The sequence below is a fragment of the Siphateles boraxobius genome, unplaced genomic scaffold (genome assembly GCF_051911475.1).
Source record: "Siphateles boraxobius isolate OS27281-9 unplaced genomic scaffold, OSU_SipBor_1 130, whole genome shotgun sequence".
Classification (NCBI taxonomy): Eukaryota; Metazoa; Chordata; class Actinopteri; order Cypriniformes; family Leuciscidae; genus Siphateles; species Siphateles boraxobius.
This window is the reverse complement of record NW_027508734.1, coordinates 6,027,501-6,052,500: the sequence shown is the minus strand read 5'-3', so window position 1 is coordinate 6,052,500 and position 25,000 is coordinate 6,027,501. Positions and strand designations below refer to the sequence as shown.

Genomic DNA, 25,000 nt, shown 5'->3' with positions numbered 1-25,000 from the left:
TCACCCGCTGTACCTTTCACCCACCCAGATAAGGTCCTTACTGCTGTTCAGTTTCTACTTAAAGACACAAACTGGTACTGAAATAAGCTGGCCAAAACTGACCGTCCCTAAGGTCAGAGGTCCTGTCCCACATGTTCCTGAAACGTCACGCACAAGCACGTACACACGTATACTTTTATACATTGAATAGGTTCTTTCTCTTATGATACCTGTTTGGGATCAATGACTATTAAAATTTCTACTACACAATGTAAAAGATTAATATTGTGTACAGAAAGATATGGTGGATTCCAGCTTTTCCCATAGATAGTGTGCTCGCTCGCTTTAACCTCGCGCACGAGCAGATCCGTTTCCTCTCTGGAGACGCGTTCAGTCTTTACGCTATCAAATTCCGTCATGCAAATAGCGAATCCACCATGGTGCGAGCGCAAGTGGCTTTTAAAGGGAATGGGAATGGGAATGGGAAATTCTGATTATTATTTTTTTGCATGTTACGCCCAAAACACGGCCATTACTCATTAAGAGGATAGAGACAACCCTTTTAGACCATGCGCCGGGAGCGCTGACCATTTTTCCAGTCGCTCAGACGTTATTGCACTTGCGCCCTGCGCTTTAGACCATGCACTTAGATTGTTCAAATAGGGCCCATAGCATCAGCAAGCTGGCGTAAGCTCTAAGGGATCACTACACAATCTCGTTATCCTCACACTAATGGCCACACCGAGTCCATGATCTCAGTGTTACAGACCTCAGCTGTATTACTGCTTGCAAAACAGTTTGCTCCGGGTTATATTCAGCTGTTAGTGACTTACTATGAACTGAAATTAATTTCCTGTGTGTGTTTGTGAGCACAAGAGCTGCTGTCATCATGGAGGTCAACACCAGACACTCATACACACGTAAACAATACAGGACCCGGGTTCATTCGTTCTTATAACATCCTAATGAATGCAGTTCATACTAGTGAGAGGGACTGAAACAGTGTGACGTGCATGAATGCTTGATATATATATATATATATATATATATACACAGTGAAAAAAGACACACACACACACTGCCATTCAAAAGTTTGGTGTCGGTAAGATTTTTTAAATGTTTTTGAAAGATTTCAAAAGGCTGAAAGGCTGCATTTATTCATCAGATAATTTTATATTTTAAAACATTATTTACATGATCCTTCAGAAATCATTCTAATATGATCATTTATAGCTCCAGAAACATTTCTTATTTTCAATGTTGAAAACAGTAGTGCTGTTTAATATTGTTGAGAAAACAATACAATTATTTCAGGATATATATTTGAAACATTTATTAAGTAGGGTGTGGATTCATAAGGGCATGTTATACTAAATTACAAAACAAAACAAAAACATTTTTAATGAAATAATGTTCCCTTTCAACTACTGTCATCAAGGCCTCTTAAGTTTCAACGAAGGGTTGCTGGTGGTGTTTCAAACCTTTTTTAAAGTTCAATCAATGGATCCCAATGGATAAAATGAAGTCCCATCCTATAGGCTTTTCTCATTGAATATCCTATTTCACTCCAAACAATATCACAGAAGTAAATATTGTTTCATATTACCTCAAGCAAGTATTCCACACTAGAGGCTGACATTTTTTCGGGAATCCCACGGGTCACGGGATTCCCGTGGGATTCCTGGAGGATGGGAGTCATCTTTGCTATCAATCACGGGATTTGGACGGTACAGGATAAATGGTTAACGGGAGCAGACGGGAGCGGGAATCAACCAATAGCAAAGACGACAAAAAAAGAAAAAAGTAAATGCATCATTTTGTAGTTTCCTTTTAATACGCCTACAATGTAACGCAATTAAAAAATAACTACACGACCCAGCCGTCCCAGAAGCCATCAGTGCTTTTTGTCACGGCTTACCGCCGAAATTCAAAGAGCAGTGATGGAGGGAGCTAACAGCCGCGGAGAAGTCGATGTGGCAAAAAATGATTTACAGCGCAAAGTCAGAAGTAATGACATGTCTATTAAGTTCACAGAACTGGTCGGAAAGTCTGAAATATTAATTAAGTTTATGAGAGTAGAATGTGACGGTGATAGCACAATGTACGCTGCTTGTAAGACATGCTTAGTCTTAGTCAAGTACGCAAGTGATTCAGGGACGAGCGGTCTGAAGAAGCACACTTGCAAGGCAAATTCGGGAAAGAATCAGCCAAGCATCGCTTCGTTCATCAAGCGAAAATTGCCGTATATGGGAGCGGTACAGGAGCGGGAGTCAGTTTAAACAGGAGCGGGATGGGTTTGGGAGTCAATTTACCAGGAGCGGGATGGGATGGGATTATTTTTTAAACTTTGGTCTGGGAGTGGGACGGGACAAGATTTCTTTCTATGGGAGTGGGACGGGACAGGAGTGAAAATCCACTCCCGTGTCATCCTCTACACACACGTCATTACAATCACTCTGGCTATTGTTTTGTATGTCCATGAATCTAAAGCACTTGTAGCAAAGCTAAAAAAAATTTTTTCTTCTTGCGCACAGAGAAAAGCGTCAAAAGTGTCTTATAGAGCAGACAAGTGTTAAGTGCTCTGCTCGATGGCCGTGGTTCATAGGAGTGAGATCTGAACCTCAATCATCCCATGTTCTTGAGCTCTAAACATTAAGAGTGAGAAAATGAGTGTGAATGTGCATTTTTGAGAGCTCACGTTGTGTTGATGCGTTTGTGCGCATGTATAGTCCTACTTTATGGTCCCCAGGGTGGGTCAAAGCAGCAGGTGACAGGTAAAAACCCGGTCAGGATGAAATGCATTTTTCATAGGCCTGATATTCTCTACGTTTATGAGTGGAGCCAGAATACACTCTGCACTAAAGCAGCACTGTATCAATTAAACATGCAGGACAAGGACATGCAGAGTTCAGTGCACTTTTTAACCTGAGGTCAGCAGAGGTTTAACATGAGTTCAGTGCACTTTTCAACATGCTTCATTGAGCTTCGCTTATGAAGAAGGCCATAAGGAGAAGCCTTGCTGTGGCATCCCAAGGGTCAATGTTGCTGAATAGACAATCCCTGATCAGTAATGCTTGCTAAAGCATGTTCTTCCAAACACAGAACGCAAGAATGAAACTTGTACAATACACGCTACAGACATAAATGGGACCTCAGACCATGTAGGAAGTTGTTTTGTTATTTCTCAAAGTGATCATTTTGACAATTTATCCTTAAAGGGATAGTTCACCCAAAAGTGAAAATTCTGTCATTAATTATTCACACTCATGTCGTTCCAAACCCATAAGACTTTGGCTCATCTTCTGAACACAAATGAAGATCTTTTTGATGAAATGTGAGAGGTTTCTGTTCCTCCATTGACAGCTACGCAACTACATTTTGATGTTTCAAAAAGTTAATAAAGAGATTAAAACTAATACATATAAATTGAGCGGTTTAGTCCAAATTTTCTGGAGACACGATCTCTTTATGTAATGTATAGATTGAATTTAGGCTTTTATTCACATAAAAACATTCATCAACTCACACATCAGTTGTGGTAAATGTAAGCTCAAACATGTTCGCTTGACATGCGAGAACCAATGAGGTTCATTCGTTTTACGCATCAAGTTTGAGCTTCAGCAAAAACCAATGAGGTTTGTTCTCACGCGTCAAGCAGGTTCGGTTGAACTTCTGTTTATGTTCGCTAATCAATGTTTATATGTGAATAAAAGCCTAAATTCAATCTGTTCATCATATAAAACGATCGAGTCTCTTCAGAAAATTTGGACTATACCGCTCAAATTCATATGGATTAGTTTTACGATCTCTTTATGAACTTTTTGAAGTGCCAAAGTTTCAGTTGTGTAGCTATCAACTGAGGGATGGAAATCACTCAGATTTCATCAAAAAGATCTTCATTTGTGTTTCGAAGATGAACAAAGTCTTACGTGTTTGGAACGACATGAGGGCGAGTAATTAATGACAGATTTTTCATTTTGGGGTGAACTATCCCTTTAAGAAATCCCTTTAACGTGCTGATTTGATACTCAAGAAAAATGTATTATTGTTATCAATGAGGAAACAGTTATGCAGACATTTTATAATGTTACAAAAGAAATGTATCATGGTTTCCACAAAAATACTAAGCGGCAAAAACACACAATATTATTATTTTTACTGTATTTTTTGATCAAATAAATGCAGTCTTGGTGATTCTCAACGAATTTCGAAGAACTGTTAGTGCATAGCACTAGCAAATTGCTTCCCCTTTGATAAGTAGTGTGGATATATTCAAAAACTTCGCTCTTGTTTCACAGGTGAAAGTGTGGTTTCAAAACCGCCGCACCAAACAGAAGAAGGACCAGACCAAGGACACCGACAAGCGCTCGTCGTCCACCTCCGAATCCCTCGCCACGTGCAACATCCTACGTCTCCTGGAGCAGGGCCGTCTCCTGTCTCCCCCAAACCCTCTGCTGGCTCACCCGCACCCCGGCAATGGCTCTCTACTGGCCAGCCCATCCGTGTCCACCTCCTCTGGGGTGAGTAGCACCACCACTGCTCCCGGGTCGGGCAACGGTGGGACGTTCGGACTGTCGCTGTCTTCTTTAGGTGGGACTCCACCTTCGCCTCGTCTGGGAGTGCCACCGCCCTCCCTTTGCTTTACCATGCCCCTCCTGGGCGGCACCCATCACGAACTCCCATCGGGATACGGGTGCGGATCCTCAGCGTTCGAGCCCTACATGAGGATTGAGCGGAAGGACGGTGAGTTAGGTGGGAAGAAGACGGTTTCCTAAAAGCGTTCGCCTACCTACTGGAACCTTCCCCAACTCTACCTGTCTCAGGGGTCTCACCTGTGCCGTGAACAGCCGGTCGGATGGAGCGGAGGTTTGCAAACTGACAGAAAGAGATTGAACGACACGTTCTGAAACTCGTCTCGCTGGCCTCTCTAGTGCTAGTGCCTACAACCAAATTTAGGCCAGTCGGACTCCATCATTCGGTAAGGAGGAGCGTTTGGGATGAAGCCTGTAATTAAGCATCGCTGTGTTCGGTGAATTTTGTCGTCCACAGGTTTATTTTCCTTTTTGCATTACAGGTGTGGTGAAGAAAGCCTCAGACCTTTAAGACCTATTCACACCAAAAACGAAAACTATTGCGATAACTATATTAGCGTCCATAGCAATGCACGATAACGCTCTGTTTATTAGAAACGCGTTACAGTTTTGTCGTCTGCCGCTTTAAATGCTCGAGCGCTTTAAAGCAGGGTGCATTCTGATTGGCTGTCAATGTTTTTATAATCCATCAGCTGGATAGAAATCATTCTGAAAGTGATTACAACAATATCCCTTTCCTTTGCCAATATTGCTATAGTTGTGGACTCTGCTATTCTTTTATATTTATAATGATTTTTAAACCTATATGTTTATCGTTATAGTTATCATTCTTGGTGTGAACTGGCCTTTATTGTTTGTGAATGATGGAAACGCTGTAAATGTAACTGTAACTAAGGCAAAATTATTTCGCAAGTTTGTTTCCAAATGGGTGTTAAAAAAAGAAAAAAAATGGATGAAAAAAATACATTGATCAACAGTGGTACATTTTTTATGCTGCTCTAAATTAATAGACTAGAGGAGCTTCTTGTCGATATATATGTGTGGCTGTATGGAAGTATAAGAATGAGAGAATTATATGAGTGAATAACAATAACAAGGCACTGACAAATTTTGTGGCATTTACTTCAAACTGGACCTTGGTGATGGTAATATTGAGAGTTCAATGGACAGAATGACAATTCATATAGCAATGATGCAAAACTAATTGCATAAAATTTAAGTGTGTGAAAAAATATACATATCTTGATAATAGCATCTAAAATCACTCTTCACATGCAATGCACTCCCTTTTAAAATATTTCCTCTCCTCTTTGTAACACATGAAATTCTCAGTTGAAAGTGTTAGCGATGCCCTAATCCACTGGCTCAATATTATATTGCCCCAAGTTAAGATGCTTCCTCTTGTTGTTTCCAAATGTATTTGACGCAAAGGGCTAATTATTGACTTCCAAAATAGACAACCAGTCACTTTGAGTCTTTCAGCATCTGGGGCCGGTTGCACCAACTGTGTGTGTAAGTTACAACGTAGCCAAGTTTTGACGTAAAGAGGCACTAAGATGCGCACTACTAAATATTTTTGAGTTGCACCATTAAACTTAGTTGAAGCGTAACTCTACATATGAACTGAATACTTACAGAAGCCTCTAACCTGGAGTAACAGTTGGAATAAAATAGCAGACTGACTGAACTGCATCAATAAGCTCTTGTTTTACATTATGCGAATAAACGTACTTTGTTAGCAGCTCTTCAACACAAACACAATCTACATACTGGGGCTAATCGCGCCTCTGTGTGTATCGGTCCGTGTTAACAAATAAATGCTGTTTTTTGTATCAGTTTTTATTTATTGATCCTTATTAATTTCAAATAGAGTTTCTCAATGTTATGTAAAATAGTCTACCTTTAATATTTTTCACGATTAACTAGTATCGTATTTAATATATACTGATTTCTACCGTTATTTACGTGAGGCAAAAGAAGTTAGAATGAAGGATAAACTGAAACTCAAAGCATTTAAACTTCTGCTGACATATATGAAGGCTGCTATTGGATCATAGACCGTAAATGTCATATTATGCGACTACGCATTACTTTACAGAGAGTTTACGAACTGCTAGCTACTTTCTGCCTTAAGAACAAATGGTGCAACCGAATTAGTTACAAACTAGCTAGTAGTTACTAAGCCTCTAGTGTAAATTTTACGTACCAATTTAAGTAAAAACTCATGAATGGTTGGTGCAACCCTACCCTGGAGATCTTAAACAATGTTTAATTATGAATTGAGCGTGCATAGGATCAGTTTCACACTATGTGCACATAATTCAGACACCAGTCGCAGTTTACATGCACTATTGCTGGCCATTGCAGTACTATAGGTTTGGAAACTGAATCAATTACGTACGAATAGAAACTCACAAATAAGTACTTTGATGCGGAACTGAATGATTGCTTTAAAGATTATGGTAGTAGTGAAATTTAGACATTTTTCCATCCCAAATTATGACTTTGGAATTGTTCATTATTATGTTCACTACCCTGTCAGCATTAGTTATGCGTGCTTCTCAGAGTCATTGGGTCAGTTTGATGCTTTAAATGACTGCAAAATTACAACCAACAATTAATCAGCATTCTCTTATTACCTTGCATCTATGAAGCCCCTAAAGGGACATGGTGATGGAAATGAATTTGAGTTGGGTGGGCAAAAAAACATTTTAATGCTTTTGCGTTTTTTCGTAAAACCTTTGCGTTCCCTCACAAAGAACTCAGAAGGTTGGATGCAAAGTTTATCGGGGGAATGCAAACATTTTGTGAGTGAACACAAAGTTTAAGACAAAGACTTATTTCAGTCCTGTAAGTTAATATTTTCCTGTGTTTGGCAAAAAACCCACCGACAAATTAGATTTTGGTGACAGAATAGATGCATCCGTGCTCAGTAAAACTAGTACTGTCTGGTTGAGTTGAAATTTGTCTTGTCAGATGTTTTATTTTGCATTAAGCGAGCTGGGTTGTATTTTGCATAATAGCTTGTGAAGTGCTTTTTAGCTTTGCACTAGGGTAGACCTACCTTTTGTCTGCATTTGTTTGTTTTGCTCTTAAGGAGCGTTCACAGTGCCAGCGATTTCAAGTTGGAATTCAATTTAACGTTGTTGCTCAACAGTTGCTGCCACTTACAGCATGTCACCCCTAAATCTCTGACTCGCCTTAAAAATGAATGACTTCTGGTCATTTTGACCCTTGAACTCGCTGTCAGACTCAACGCCCTTTATTGTGAATAGGTCTTTAGTGGCATTGCTCAGTGGCCATCAGCTAAAACACTAGTTTCATCACTATCCTCTGACAGTAGGTTGGACGTCGAAGGAAAAGTTAAGTCCAAAATAATAAGTGTCTTTTACTCATTGTTGTGTCATTCTTAACCCGCATTGACTTCCATGGAATACAAATGAGAATAGATTTGTTCTATTCAGGTTTGAATAGATTAAATATATTCAAATAGAAAACAGTTCTTTCAAATTGTACCAATATCACTGTTTTCACAGTAGTTTCGATCAAATAAATGCTGCCCAGGTGAGCATAAGAGACTGTAAACCTTAAAAAAAATGTAAATCTTTTTTATTCCAAACTTTTAACTGGTTGTGTAAAGTAAATGCTCCAAGAGCAAGAAAGTCATGCAGTTTTGACACAACATGAGGGTGAGTAAATGATGACAGAATTTTCTTTGCTATCAAGCTGTAACAGATTTAATGTTGCATCTTATTGAATTGCTCTGCCATTGCTTTCTGAAGACGACCGAGACATGGACATGATTTTAGCTTCTTATACAGCTTGACTGCAGATGAATCTTAAATTGTGTATGAAAATTCTCATGGCAGTGGTGTTGGTGTTGTTGTCGAACACGTTATTTTCTATAAGCATCATATATAATTCATTCAGCCTGTCTGAGACAGACACTAGTTCACTAACATTAGCGCATGCAGTCCAGGCTTACGAGACCTTAACACACCCGTACACATTTTCTTTTCACACTCTGGTTTTCGCTGACATCTCTCAAAATGTTTCCTTTAGTCATTTTGTCCACACTATTATTGAGGGGAAACAACTAAATGAAGCATCTCACAGAACTGTGCACTTGGAAAAGCAGCAGATTCTTTGTAAACGGCTTTAAAGAGAGTATTGAATATCTTTACCATCACTTTACCAACCCTTTAATTATGGAACATATGCTTGAAATATGTTTTTACAGTATGGTGAACAAGCAAAGACAGTATATATGAATTACATTGCCACAGATATGATTGTAAAAAGTGGTTTGAGTTTGCTGTGATTGAGTGGAAAGATTTTTTATTTGATCTCACTTCCACATTTCCTTCCATTGTTAAAGAGTCAGTGCTCTTGTTCTGGCACAAAGATTATGTGTAAGTAAGCCATTAGCTTTTTGGCAGTACAGCATTTGTGTGACCGTGTCGCATCAAATGATGATAATAATAATAATAAATTACATAATGGCACCAGCTTCTCACAAATAAAGAAAACACAAAAAACAATGTAAATATATGAGTCTTTGCACAGTATTGTGATCTTACAGAAAAAAAATGGAATGGAAAAAAATATAAATGCTTTACAATTCTTTGTCTCATTAACTATTTGCACTTATTTAAAAAAGTTTGTGTTCTGTGGCAAAATAGCCTTTCTCATGGTTTGGTTTGGCTAAAAAGCCAAGATATTGTACAATATGTACATGTGTTTTTATTCATATGCATATAAATATATGTCTATGTAATTTGCCTACACTTGTGTCTTTCTTGTGACTCTCTCAGTTGTTGAGCATCTTAAAGATTCATTTCTACACACACACACACACACACACACACACACACACACACACACACACACACACACACACAATTATTTATGCCCAAAAAGTTATATATACAGTATATACATACCGTGTTATATTATATACACACAGTCCAGTGTACAATGAACATGAGACGTTGCTCCTTTTTTTAATAACAGCATAGCATTATGTCAAAATTCATACTGTTCTTGATATTTATTATATGAGTTCAGGCTGATCAGGATTAAACTTGTTCCTCTAGCCCTTCTCTCTCTTAAAACCTCCAGCTCTTTTCTCGAGATGAGGGGGTGGTGCGGTTATTTTTCAGGAAATGGTGGACAAGTGGACACAATATGTTTAACCACATGTTTAGTCCCCTCGATCTCCTCTCTTTCAGAGTCTTGCCTGGACAATCAACTCCAGGGTGCCAATTAAAATGATTGGCGGCTTTTCTTCACAGGAGTGGATGGATGGAGGGAATGGGGACTGGATGGGTGGCCTGGTGGTTTCTGTGTACGTAAAAAAAAAAAAAAAAAAAAAAAATATATATATATATATATATATATATATTTTTTTTTTTTTTTGCAACAGTTATTATTATTAACTCACCCCCAAACTATTTTGTTCTTCAAGCTGTTCTTTTCCAGACAACATTTCAAAGTAAGCGTCCCTTTAATGCTCCAAAAAAGACAAACAAATATAATCAAATGATATTTAAAAACATTAAAAGTGCTGTTAAATTAACTAGAAGAAAAGGTTCTATATAGAACCTCAAAGGGTTCTGTCAGGCGCTGAGAACATTTTATGGGTCGCATCATGGAATCATTTTATGGATTTAGTTTTAATTAAATTAATTTTGTTTTAATTAATTTTTAGTTCTAGTTAAATTTTATGAATTAAGCAGCTCGTAAACATATTTTATCCCTAGGAAAGAAAAAATTAAATAACCTGACAAACATTTAAGTATTATGCAATCATTTTACAGTAAATTATAAGGTAATTCATTCTTTGTACTTCCAAAAAATTTTTTTACAGTATTTTACAGTACAGTTTTTTACGGTACATAAGGTGGTATACAGTTAACCAAAATACCAATAACCAAAATAAAACATACATCATACATTTCATTAATTAAAATTATAGAAATATATTTTAACTGCTTTGTGTGAGCAACACAAACTATTTCAAACAGAAATAATTCCTCTGAAACTTGCTGTTCAGCTCTTAAATCTCATTCTCAATTCTGCATATTAAAACCAACATGCCAATATTTGGTCACAAGATATTTTTTCAACTAAAAAACAGGTTTGAACTGACATTAGGGAGAATCAATAAATGACAAAATCTTAATTTCTTCGGGTGAACTACCCCTTTTAGAAAATGGCATAATACCACTGAACTTTTAAAATCTAGAGCATTTCAAAGAAAAATGAAAGAGAACATAAAACTTTTTATCCATCCACACTCAATAGTACAGCTTAGCAAAAATAAAAAAGCACCTTGGCGGAAAAAAAAGAGAGTCCCATTAAAGCAACTCTGTCCATCAGCAACTGCAATATTTTCCTTTTCAGTGTAAAAGCCGTTTTGGCCTTCACGCCTTTAACCACGCATCACTGTACCACTGCCACCCTCCCTTTTCCTGTCTGATTCCTCTCTCTCTCTCTCTCTCTCTCTCTCTGCCCCCCTTTCTCTACCCGTTTGCGCTCCCTAGACCCTGTTCAGTGACCCTGCAGGAGGTTTTAGTCACTAATTAGGGTCACTAATTGGGGGGCAACGGGGCCAGTGTCCTCTCCACACCTGCACCAGTCATGTGACCCATCGTGAGGTGCGCGGGGTCAGAGGTCATGTGGAGGGGGGGGAGGGGGTCAGCTGCGAAGGTTCGGGATTAGCGATAGAGGAGGGAGCGTTAAGGGTTAATTACAGGAAGACCCCTGGCCCGGCCGGCTCAGCAGAGCCCCCTAGCATGAGCCGATTTTTTCAGCTCAGAAAAGATGAAGGCTGCTTGTTTTGACAGGCTTCACGCAAGCGCCTGACCCCGCCATGAAAGAGCGATACTGCATTCCACAGAAAGAGAGGCGTGAAATAAAGGTGAGAATGATCAGACGATGCCTTGAATAAATCCCTAACCCAAAGTGTTAAACTTCAGGACATGACTTCTCCAGTATCGTTTGTGCTATCGTGAATGAGATCTCAAATCATGTGTTTTTGTCGCATGGGAAAAGATTTGCTGTAGCATTTCTAAGCAAGGTGGATAATAAAATGAGCAAAAGAGGAATGTGAACCATTTCTAGAGACCACAATATTCGATATCCATTGAAGTAATAGTGATGTACTAAAAACCACTCATAAACCTTATAAACTGCATACCATAACAAGGGCTGGGGGATAAACGATATCATATCGAGATCACAATAAAATGTATGTCGATAACTCAATATGGATTACCCCTACCAGTGTATTACACAGCAGAAATAAACGCGGCAACAACCAGTCAGTCTGCAAGGAAACAAAGGTGAAACAGAAAGACATACCTCTACATAGAAGAGGTTTGGGTTTCTTAAGCCTCGTTCAGACTGTCAGTCCAAATCCATTTTTTGTGCATATCTCAATTGAAATTCGATCAGATTTAGCAAGTGTGAACGGCAAAAAAAAAAAAGCTACATTCCAATTTCTGGAATTCTGCTCTGATCAGATTTCACGTGTATTATGTGACTTTCTCTCGCCACATAAAACATAAAGATGTCAGGTGTTGTTGTAGGAACATGCTGAAAGTTGCTGCAGAAACAAGGTTATGTTGTTGCAAAGTGCCGGAGGAGCAGAAAATGACAATATAACGGAGACATGGTTCTGCCGTGCCTCAGAAGACGCAGTAGTCCAGCACAGCAATTTATTTGTAGTTGTAAATTAAACAAAATCTGTACTGACAACCCCTACATGTTGTTGACGATTTTGGCGTACACCTACATTGCCATAAAAACCAATGCAGATATTCCGGAAAATAAAACAATGGCATGGACACACAAATGGGAACTTAACAGTTGCGATACAAATTGTTTACAGTCAATCATTTTAGATTAGATTCCAATTGGATACACAACAAAATCGGATTTGGACTGAGTGTGATTGTAGCCATTGTGTATTGCAACTGTTCAGATCCGAATTGTGCGTCCATCCCGCTCTTTCGTTTTCCAGAATATTGGCATTGGTTTCTATGGCATGTTTTAAAACATATCTCTGTTATATTGCCATTTTCTGCTCCTCCGGCACTTTCCAACAACACAACCTTGTTTCTGCAGCGACTTTCAGCATATTTCCTATAACAACATCTGACGTTTATGTTTTACATGGATTGAGAAAGTCACAAACCGATCTCAGCTATCAGACTGAAACGAATTTCCAGAAATGTGATTTGAATTGGATTTCAAACCACATATGAATGTAAATCGAAATGGATTTGTAAAAATTGCATTTCATGTAATTTTTTGCCTTTCACACTTGCTAAATCTGATCAGATTTCAATCGGATATGCACAAAATCGCTTTGAATGAATGATTCAACAATTCACTAATAAAGACTCGCGTGGGTGCCGAGATTGCAATCTTTTTACGATTAATCGTGCAGCTCTTTAATCTTTACATTTTGCACTTTTTACTCAAATTTCTACCTCTAAATCATTTCATAGATGTCAAATATTTGAGATGTCAATCAACAAACCGACCATAGAGGATTGTGTACTTGTTTCCTTTTAAACTATATTTAATGGGTCATTAAGACACAGATGTATGTCTGGTTGGAATGAGTTCAAAGGTTTGGTCCACGGTGAGATGAGCACCTCTCCAAACTTGAAGTCCTTTCACAGAGAACAAGAAACAAACGTTGGGGTTTGAGAACAGACAGCTGCTCTTTCAACAACCGAAATCTCCTGAGAGCTGAAGAGAGAATGACGGCATTAAAACGAAGAGCACCTGGTGAAAAGACCAGGGGCGTCATTGTTTGTTCAACAAGACTATAGAAACTAAAGCAGTTTCCTGATATTGGTGGCTCAATGGAGGCAAAGTTTTTGGTGGCCCTTAACAAAGCAGTCTGCACTTTAATTAGTCTTTAACTAGGTACAATAAAAGCTTTGTTGAGCTGTGTGAAGCAACCACTAAAATGATACTGAAATATATACGTGAAATCCTATTATTTGCAACTGTTCAGTGAACTTTTTCTCAGATATTTCTCCAAAAACTAGGAGAGAATATAAAAAGAAACAAAAAAAGTTGCCATGCGTGTAAAAATGCACTTGAGAGGTCCAATTAAAATGGAATTAATCATACATTTTTGGCACATCATCCATATAATATTTCAGCACATAGCACATAGTCTTAGAGCTCAAACATGACAATCTGGGGCTCAGGTCAGGAAGCAGACAGAGACTGGCTAAACCGACCATCTGCTAGCCATCTCACGTCAGATAAATCCCATCACATAGAGACTCTTTCACCTAGATATCATCATATTATAGAGACTGTGTCTGTTCCCCGAATTAGGACTTACGCTAAACCCATTTAAGGGTAAAAATGTAATTGATGTTCAACAAACAAAAGCATATATAATACGGGAGAACAAATGATAAAGCTTGGGTTGCTGAATATTCAATCCCTTACTTCAAAAGCACTAATTGTTTATGATATGATTACAGATTATAATCTAGATGTGCTTTGTTTGACAGAAACCTGGCTAAAACCAGACATTTAGGCAATATTACTTTAAATGAGTCCACCCCGCAAGATTACTGTTATAAACATGAGCCTCGTCTGAAAGGCAAAGGCGTTGGTGTTGCTGTGATTTATAGTAATATCTTCAGAATTACTGAGAAGTCTAGTTTTAAATATAATTCTTTATATAATTCTAAATATAAGACTTTATCAAAGAATTTGCTGATTTTCTATCAGAGTTAGTACTGGCTGCAGATAAAGTCCTAATTGTTGGTGATATTAATATACATGTAGATAATGAAAAAGATGCATTGGGATTGGCATTTAAAGACATTCTGAACTATATTGGAGTTAGACAACAAGTGTCAGGACCTACTCATTGTCGTAATTATACTCTAGATCTAATATTATCACATGGAATCAATGTTGAGGCCGTTGAAATTCTATAGTAGAGCGATGACATCTCAGATCATTATCTAGTCTCGTGTATACTTCATTTAGCCAAGGCTGCAAAATCGACGTGATGAACAATGAACACACTCGGGCCCTTAAGAGAGCAGACAGAAAAATGGAATTTTTCGCATTTCATGGAAAGAGAGCACGATTGCGTAAAGACAGGCCTTAAAAGCTGCTAGATCTGTCTATTTTTCAACCCTATTGGAAGAAAATAAACAAAACCCTAGGTATTTATTTGAAACAGTGGCTAAACTAATGAAAAATAAAGCTTCAACCCCAGACGTTTCCAAGCAGCAGAGCAGTAATGACTTTATGAACTTCTTTACTTACAAGATTGATAATATCAGGGAGAAAATTATAACTATACAACAGTCTACTACAGTATTGCATCAGGGAGTGCACTGTAGTCTCCCTGAGGAAAAAGTTGATTCATTCATTGCAATAGCAGAGGAATAATTTTCTAAACTCGTTAAATCATCTGAATTGACAACATGCATGTTAGACTCTATACCGATTAAACTATTGAAAGAGATGATTCTAGAGGTCATAGATCCTCTTCTTAATATCATTAATTCATCTTTGTAAATAGGATACGTACCAAAAACTTTTAAGCTGGCTATGATTAAACTGCTTGTTAAAAAACCTGCAACTTGATCCTACAGAATTAGTCAATTATTGGCCGATCTCGAATCTACCTTTTCTGTCAAAGATACTAGAAAAGGCAGTATCCCCACAACTGTGTTCCTTTTTAGAAAGAAATGGTATCTGCGAGGATTTCCAGTCAGGATTTAGATACAATAGATACCATAGTACTGAGACAGCTCTCATCAGAGTCACAAATGATTTGCTCTTATCATCCGATCGTGGTTGTATCTCTCTATTAGTGTTACTCGACCTTAGTGCTGCATTTGATACCATTGACCACAACATTCTTGAACAGACTTGAAAATAATGTTGGCATTAGTGAAATTGCATTAGCATGGTTTAAATCATACTTATCTGACCGTTATCAGTTTGTAGCAGTAAATGAAGAGATGTCTTATCGATCAAAAGTTCAGTATGGTGTTCCACAAGCCTCTGAACTAGGGCCGTTGCTGTTCACTCTGTACATGCTACCCTTGGAGAAATCAATAGGAAACATGGCATTAGTTTTCACTGTTATGCTGATGATACTCCGCTCTATATTTCTTCACGTCCTGACGCAACCTACTAATTCAGAAAATTAAAGGAATGCATAGCTGATATGAAAAAACTGGATGACTAGTAATTTCCTACTACTTACCTACATTCTGAAAAAACAGAGATTATAATTATTGGACAAAAAACTTCCTCATATAATAACCTAGAATACTGTCTAACACTTGATGGCTGCTCTGTCCAGTCTTCGTCGTCGTTTAGGAACCTGGGTGTGCTCTTCGATACCAATCTTTCATTTGAAAGTCACGTGTCTAGAATCAAGGCTAGAGTACTGTAATGCTATTATGGGTGTTTGCCCTGCACGCTTAATAAACAAACTACAAAATTGCAGCCACTAGAGTTCTTACCAGAACCAGGAAGTATGACCATATTAGCCCGGTTCTGTCAACACTGCATTGGCTCCCTATTAAACATTGTATAAATTTTAAAATATTGCTGATTACTTACAAAGCACTAAATGGTTTAGCTCCCCAGTACTTGAACGAGCTCTTAACGCATTATAGTCCATTACTTCTATTGCGATCTCAAAATTCTGGCCAGTTGATAATACCTAGAATATAAAAATCGACTGCCGGCGGTAGATCCTTTTCCCATTTAGCACCAAAACTTTGGAACAGTCTTCCTAACATTGTCCGGGAAGCAGACACAGTCTGTCAGTTCAGATCTAGACTAAAAACATCTCTTTGAACTAGCACTTCTATAATTCAGTGTTAGGCTGCATAGTTTAGATCAGCCGGAACCGGGAACACTTCCCATGAATCCTGATGTACTTGTTACATCATAAGAAGGTGTCTACGCTAATGTTAGTCTCTCTGTTTACCCCGAGGTTTACCGCAGTCCGCCGGATCCAGGCCGTATCCGGATGTGATAAAAGACCTGCACCTGGACACGACGACAACGCAGTCCTGAAGTGTCAACTAGTCTCTCCCTGTGAAGGCCTTCTTCCCTCCCCTTTACCTCTGTGCAGATAAAACGTTGTCGGGATGATTACGGTTTATGTGGCTACGCGTAAGCGATAAAAATTCTGTATTATAAATTTTTCAAGGCTTGAACCTTGGAACCTATTTCATGGTTTGCGTTCTCAGAGCCACCAGGCACTGTTTTATGCAAATGAGCAGCCGGATCGCATTAAAGATTTTTCTGTTAGAACGGTGTCGTGTTAGCGGCCCCTAAGTTAATCACTAATAATGATCGTTGCAACAGAAGTGAATCAATCAAATCTAACTTTAGCTGGACAATAACTTTATTCTAGAGCTGCTGTAAAGCCAAAAAAATCTCTGTTACTTTAATTTCCTATTATCACTGTAAAGCTGCTTTGAAACAATCTATATTCTTAAAAGCGCTATTTAAATGAAGGTGACTTGACTTGAACTTTCATATTTCTTATGCTGCTATTACTCCCATTTATTCCACAATACGGCAATAATTCTTTAATTTTTAGTAGCTATAAAAAAGTTCTTGCATGGCTTTTTGCAAATGTTAACAAAATGTCATGAATAAAACGTTGATTGTCACTTTTTCTTTGAGAACAAGTCAATTCCTCACCTAAATCCATCAGTTTTTATGACCCAATGACCCCAATTTTCACTTGTAGTCCTACTATAAAAGCCAAGGACGCTTTTTCTCCATCTGTGCGATCAAGACTCCTCCACCGAGACCATGAATTGGCTTTGTGTCCTCTAACATTTGTTCAAAATCAATTAAATCTTGTATCCTTGTATTCTTTCCAGCTCCTTTTGCACAGTGCAGTGTCATGCATTACTGAACCTGTTTCGCCTAACACAACATTACTTCAAAAGCTTTTTTACCTTTACCCACAGTCTGGGCTGTGATTTCATACTGCTATCTTGGCATTGCCATTACTCTACTAACTCTGCATTTCAACAGTTCAATGTGATCAGTGTTACTATGAACTAATCACTAATGGATCAAAGAGTTTTCTGTTAGAGTTAACTACAGAAAGAACGCATTCAAGTCTATCTGACACTCATCCATTTATCTTTCTAACATCCATTTTAGTTAAACATTCTAGCATGCTTAAAAGTTAATGTCTGTTTGATCATGCACTTGGTTTCTTAAACTTAATCTGGTGCAACATGGTTGCGGTCAGAACTGAGTTGAGAATGCCTTTGAAATTGTCTGTTCTTGATCTACATTGAGGTAAGCAAACATGATTCAGAATTGCAATTCAAGTTTGAACCCAAGGAAATACAGTTAAAATAAGATAGACAGGACTACTTCAAGACCAATTTAAATGTTGGTTTGATAACTCCACATTTGATAGTTTTGAAATGGATAGAGCGATAGACAGAATGACAGATAGAACGATAGAATGACAGATAGAACGATAGAACAACAGACAGAATGACAGATAGAACGATAGAATGACAGATAGAACGATAGAACAACAGACAGAATGACAGATAGAACAATAGAATGACAGATAGAACGATAGAATGACAGATAGAACGATAGAACAACAGACAGAATGACAGATAGAACAATAGAATGACAGATAGAACGATAGAACAACAGACAGAATGACAGATAGAACGACAGAATGATAGATAGAATGATAGAACAGACAGAATGACAGATAGAGGGATAGAATGACAGATAGAACAATAGAACAACAGACAGAATGACAGATAGAACGACAGAATGATAGATAGAATGATAGAACAGACAGAATGACAGATAGAGGGATAGAATGACAGATAGAACGATAGAACAACAGACAGAATGACAGATAGAACGACAGAATGATAGATAGAATGATAGAACAGACAGAATGACAGATAGAGGGATAGAATGACAGATAGAACAATAGAACAACAGACAGAATGACAGATAGAACGATAGAATGACAGATAGAACGATAGAATGACAGAAAGAACGACAGATAGAACAATAGAACAACAGACAGAATGACAGATAGAACGATAGAATGACAGATAGAACGATAGAATGACAAAGAACGATAGAATGACAGAAAGAACGATAGAATGACAGATAGAACGATAGAATGACAGATAGAACGATAGAATGACAGAAAGAATGACAGATACAACAATAGAACAACAGACAGAATGACAGATAGAACGATAGAATGACATTTAGAACGATAGAAGGATAGATAGAACGATAGAATGAAAGAAAGAACGACAGATAGAACAATAGAACAACAGACAGAATGACAGATAGAACGATAGAATGACAGATAGAACGATAGAATGACAGATAGAACGATAGAATGACAGAAAGAACGACAGATAGAACAATAGAACAACAGACAGAATGACAGATAGAACGATAGAATGACAGATAGAACGATAGAATGACAGATAGAACGATAGAATGACAGAAAGAACGACAGATAGAACAATAGAACAACAGACAGAATGACAGATAGAACGATAGAATGACAGATAGAACGATAGAATGACAGATAGAACGATAGATAAATCGACAGATAGAATGACAGTCAGATAGACAGATCAAATGGAATGAACGACAGAAGATATTTTAATGAATAGTTCATGACGACAGCTATTTTATAGACGACAGATCGATTATGCGTCTGCATTCAGAGAAACACCTTATATCTTCTCTCTACCTCACCATTGACCCACAGCTCATTCCCTGTGGCCTCATTAATAGAGAGAGGTCAAGCAGTTGCCCTGAAAAATGTTCAGGTCACGGCCACCCATCTCCACACACACACACACACACACACACACACACACACACACACACACACACACACACACACACACACACACACACACACACACACACACACACACACACACACACACACACACACACACACACACACACACAGCGATGCACAGACACGCCACCACTAAACCAGCTATAGAATGAGAGGTTGCATGAAACAGAATACACTGCATATGAGTGTAATAGAGAGAGAGAGAGAGAGAGAGAGAGAGAGAGAGACAGTGAGAGAGAGAGAGAAGGGAGAGAGAGAGAGAGAGGCATCAAGGCAAACGGCAGAAGGAGGCGGAGGCCGAGAGAAGCGCTTCTTTTGAACAAACGTGTGAACAAAAGCCTGCTCAAACTGTCGGGCCAGAGGCCTGGGGTGTTTACGGCTTCTGTATCTATAACCAACAAATCAAGGCTTCCCCCTCTCCGCCGCCCCCTCAGCCGCCTCTCTTTATTGGGAACGACAAATTGCCCCGTCCATCTGGGTGTTAGCACCAATTACGAGAGGAAGCTGTCAGGCCAGATTAGACCCTGTAGAGAAGGCGGGCATATGAACGGCTTTTATCAGAGGGAAAAAAGAAGGACAAGTAGAGAAAAGTGTTGTGCAAATTTAAATTATTTCGTCTTACAATGGCTAAAACCAAAGCGAGTTTTTGATTTAGCTTGTCTGACATTAATTCTACCACTTTTAGACAGAATTCTGCATAATTTAATACCAAATAGCAATGCATGAAAAGAAAATCAAACAAAGTAAATAGTACATTCAAAGAGACTCTCCTTTTTATGCCATGTTGTTCCTTTTGCTAGCAATTTTCTGTTCCAAAAACTTTTTTTCCCCCGCTGTCAACTGCACCGAAGCGCCCGTCATTAACTTTTTGCTCCGTCGGAATGCTTAAAGACCCGATGTAGCCCCCTCTCGTTCGCACTAATTTGCCAGGACCAGGTGTGCAGAGGCCGGGCGGAGGGGGCGTGCAGTGAACTAGAGGAAAGATTGCCAGAGTTTTGGGCTTGAGGGAGGGAGGACAATGAAAGCCACACAATGGAGTCCGAAAATCATGCCAGAGAGCAGTGATGCGCATCCTTAGGCGGAGTTTGGGGAATGCCGTGCCCCCCCCACTATGGGCCAGAGCCAAAATTGTTTCATCATTATTTGAGCGTGTGAATAAAACAAATAAAATGTACTTGCCTGACATAATTCATGCACAGTACTTATAACCAGAGTTGTTACTCTAGTCTAAATTAAGTTACTCTAAAATAGTAAATAATTACATATTCAACAGTGAAATTAGATTACTATACCAATTACTTTCTCTAAAAAGAAAAGCATTACTTATTACCAATTAATTTCGAAATCCCTTTTCATTAATATCATGCACGAATGCTTGCATCACATTTTTGCTTTAACACTGGCACTTCAGGCTTACGCCGACTTCTCCTCATTCTGCATTTTTTATTTGCTGCATTATAGTTAACTAAATCTAAAACCACAAAATATTACTTGTAATAAAATAAAATATAAAAAAATATTTCAGCTAATTTTCGAAGAAACATTTTTCATTTTTATTTAGTTTAACTATGTACTGAAATAACTCAAACTAAACTAAAAAAATAAATCAAAACTATTTAGATTTGTTTAAAGAAATGACAAAAACACACAACTGATTACCAAATTACTAAAACTAAGTAAATTTAAATAAAGACAAAAAATATAAGAATAAAAACTAACAGCAAATATTAATAAAAACTATCTTACAGCTATAAATAACATTATTATTTTATTTTTAAAAAGCATTATGACTAATAAAAGCTCATATTTCATATATAAATAATGATTTTTTTTCTGCAATTTGACTAATAAAATAAGTTACTAAAAAATACTAAACTAAAAACTAAAAAAGAAAAAAGAAGGGCCACTAGGAAAACGTGTGCAAATTTAACTGATACTAAAATAACATGCACACAAGAATCAACAACCAATTTTTGAACATAACTATTCATCAATAAAGAGAATCTGAACATAATGACACGCTGTTTCACAATTCAGCGAGCTACTTTCTTATTTAGGCAACGCAGTTGTTCTCCCCGATGTGAAGTCTGTTCAAAAAGGCAAGCAGCAACATTGTATTACTTCATAAGATCATTTTGTTACTGGCCAAATTCTAAGGCAACATCACATCCTTTGTGGAAATAATGCAGTGCCATAACCATCTGTGAAAAATATTACTGCGGAAGTACGAAGATGCACTTAAAAACTTTAAATACTGAAAACAAGCATTGAAAAAATAGTTACTCAATATCTGAGTTTTATTTCAATGCTTATTAGAGTAACACATTTTTATCTTCAGATGTGGTATGTGAACGGACGCGGGGTGGGGGGGGGGGCTGAACGGTGAGGCGGTGGAAGGTCTAATAGGTCCTAATTGAATTGGATGTGCAGCGCAGACAGAGACTGTGGAAGTAATCTGTAGTGCCACAGCAAATAAAGCACGGCAGGACCAGAGTGTCCGCCTCATGTGACAGACTGTAACGTAGCCTGCGAGAGGGCAACGGCCCCCTTTGTGCAAACCACAAAAAGGGGCAAGAAAGCCTCGCAGGCACTAACAGTTGGGGGAAGGTGGGCTTTAGCACTGTAGGAGCAGCATGAGAAGTTGTATAAGGCTGAGCGAAGAGAACATTTAGTTATGGTGTGTGCTGTTAGAAATATACGTCTTTCCACTTTCAACTGCTTTTTTCCAGCAAATGTCATCTGTAAATATTAGGGGTGTAACAATATATTGTTTCACAATATATCGCAATACAAAACTGCAACAACTTGTATCGTTGATGGTGACAATATGTATTATGTATAGTCGACTCAAAATGAAAAAAAACAAAACATTTTGTGTCAGTACTACATTAAACTACTATAATTTCGAATATAATGTATAATAATGCTATGGGGGAATATTTGTGGGTCCTGATAATGTTACCAATAAAAATGGCCTACATTATTTTATATATATCTAGTCAGCAAGCATATTTGTCTAAAATAATTCTGTATTTTTAGCTTCAGAATCATGAATATTTTTATTCTGGTGTCACTATTGTCCTGTGCATTAGGTTTCCAGCATCTAGCCTGTTCATTTCCACCCCAATGCAATACCAAATTTATTATTTTAATCAACAGTAAAAAAAAAAGGGGGGTTGAAAAGGGGGGGGGGGGGGGGGGGTGCTTAACCTACTCTTAACCTACCTTCATCTACATCATCTTTGGTCTTTAACCGTGACAGAATACCGGACCTACATACTACACCTCAAGCCGAACAGTTTATTGCCCTCGCCCGTGCTGAGCTTCCATTGTTTGAATATTCACTTCGCTTTTGCCAGATTGCCTACGAACTGACTTTGGTGATGAGATGTTGAAATCCATGTACTGGACTTGGTCAAATTTTCACTATCCTTGTGACTTACATGATATGAAGGGGGGAACATGGAGGGAAGCAGTTCTCCGGTGTATGCAGTGTGCCTACCCCGAACTGATAACATCTGGTACATCCACTGCAGACCCAAAGCCCTAGCCAGAGCCCACCGCAGACGGGGAGCTTATGCCCGTCACTGACCCTGAGCCAGAGCCAATGCCCGCTAAGGATCCTGAGCATGCAGCCACGTCCCAAAGTAAATCTGACCAGGTGTGTGAGCCTAGAACAGTGTTTCTCAACCCTGCTTCTGAAGACACTGCACGTTTTCTTTATCTCCCTAATCAAACACGCCTCATTCAACTCATCAGCTCATTATCACATGGGAGCTGGGTTGAGAAACACTTGCCTAGAACATCGGTGGAACACTGACGAGTGCTTGATAGACTGAGAAATGGAGATAATGCTTCCCACCCTGCCCTGCGCTTCCCTGTACCTTCATCATCATCATCATCATCGCTGTTCCTGTCCAGCATAATGCCTGTTTTATCGTCTTGTATTGAGATGGAGTTATCGTCACTGATCCCACCCAGGCTCTCTCTCCAACCTCCAATACATTATTCAGCAAGTCCATCAGCCCCGTCTCCACTGGTTCCCTTCAGCCCAGCGACTTCTCCCCTAACACCACGCCTTGTGTGGTTAAGCCTCAGGTCTTCTGATCACCAGTTTCGTCTAAGCAAGTGGATCCCCGGCTCCGCCTCCAGCCGCCGATCTTGTCCGCTGAGCTCCGTCTCTCCACTCCTTTGACTCTGCCTTCCTTCCGGCTACGCCTCAGTCCTCTATTGCACCGGCTCCACCTCAGTCCTCAGGCACTCTGGCTCCACCTTGGACGCTCGTCGCTGCGCCTCTACCTTTGCCTCCAGTACCATCGGTGTCGGCCATCCTCATCTGCACCCCGGTCTCCAATCCCCCACCCCCCCGGTGTCGATTCCACCGTGGGCTATCGTCCCGCATGTGCTCTGGTCACTCCTCCCATCCTCCCCTCCCTGGTTCCTTCCGCCGGGGCTTCCTCCTTCACCAGTCCCTCGTCCCGGAGGGAGCCGGTCTGTCACAATTATGCTCAGTTAGTTTCACTTTCATGGACTTTTAGTTTGTTTATCGTCAGTTTCCTGTTTCCTTTGTTCTAGTTGTCCCGCCCGTCATCTGTTACCATTGATATTCATTTTATTATCACAACTGATCATTATTGAGTTTGTTATCATTGAGTATTTAAGTTCCTCATATCCTTTCTGTCTTGGTCAGGTATTTTTGGTGTTTGCTATGCACTCTGCCTCGAGTCGTTTACTTTTGCTAATAAACCTTGTTACTATTTTGAAACTCTTAACCTGCCTTCATCATCATCTTTGGAGTTCTAATGCATCAGCATGAATTTTGAAAAACACAAAGAGAAAGATGTTTAGAGTCAGTAGAAAGGTCTCTTTAGTGTCCTAAGTTATTGTTACTGTGACCTACCGCCTGTAAACTGACTGGTCCACAGGTGCATTTGCAATAATTGTTTATGGTTCATTGAACGAGCATGAAAAACATTGTTTAAACACTTTTCAATAAAGATATGTAAAGCTTATTCGGGATTTTACAAATTGATCTTTAAAATATAGTATCCTGAAAATGGGATGATTCTCTTTTTTGCTGAGTATATGAGCTGTCAAAAACAAGCAAACTTTTATAGGGGAAAAAAGAATGACGAGTAGGGAAAAGTGTCATGTAAATTTTAATTATTAATGTTAAAATTACAACAAAGAATGGCTGAACCAAACAAGTTTTTGATTCAGTTATAAACATTTAAAATAAAAAATGATTTTTTTTAAATGCATTGTGACCAATAAAAGCTCACTTTCATATAAATAAATAAACAGTTTTTTTTACTCCAAAACGACAGTTTCAAATAAATGTCTTAATAATAAAAATAAAAATCTGCTTTAAAAAGGAGGAAAGGTAAGAGAAAGTGTTATACAAATTTAAATAGTTTGGTCTTAAATATAAATAAATAAATGTTGTATTATTTTTGACTGCACTGTGACTTAATCTCACCGTTTTAACATAAATTTATAAATAGATTTT

The 25,000-nt window shown here is 38.5% G+C and overlaps 2 protein-coding genes and 1 long non-coding RNA gene across 3 annotated transcripts in view; 2 read left to right on the top strand and 1 right to left on the bottom strand.

Moving 5' to 3' along the window:
- vax2 (ventral anterior homeobox 2) overlaps positions 1-7,995 on the top strand; it is a 29,614-nt gene extending 21,619 nt beyond the window's left edge. The window contains exon 3 of the mRNA XM_077227602.1: positions 4,278-7,995. Coding sequence (XP_077083717.1) covers positions 4,278-4,754 — 477 coding nt within the window. The 3' untranslated portion in view covers positions 4,755-7,995. The remainder of the gene's footprint in view (positions 1-4,277) is intronic.
- Positions 1-25,000, top strand: part of shtn2 (shootin 2) — a 95,513-nt gene that overhangs the window by 46,574 nt on the left and 23,939 nt on the right. The window lies entirely within an intron of this gene.
- The window catches only part of LOC143736875 (uncharacterized), a 31,466-nt gene continuing 16,480 nt past the window's right edge, over positions 10,015-25,000 (bottom strand). The window contains exon 3 of the long non-coding RNA XR_013203590.1: positions 10,015-10,083. This is a non-coding gene — a long non-coding RNA (uncharacterized LOC143736875). The remainder of the gene's footprint in view (positions 10,084-25,000) is intronic.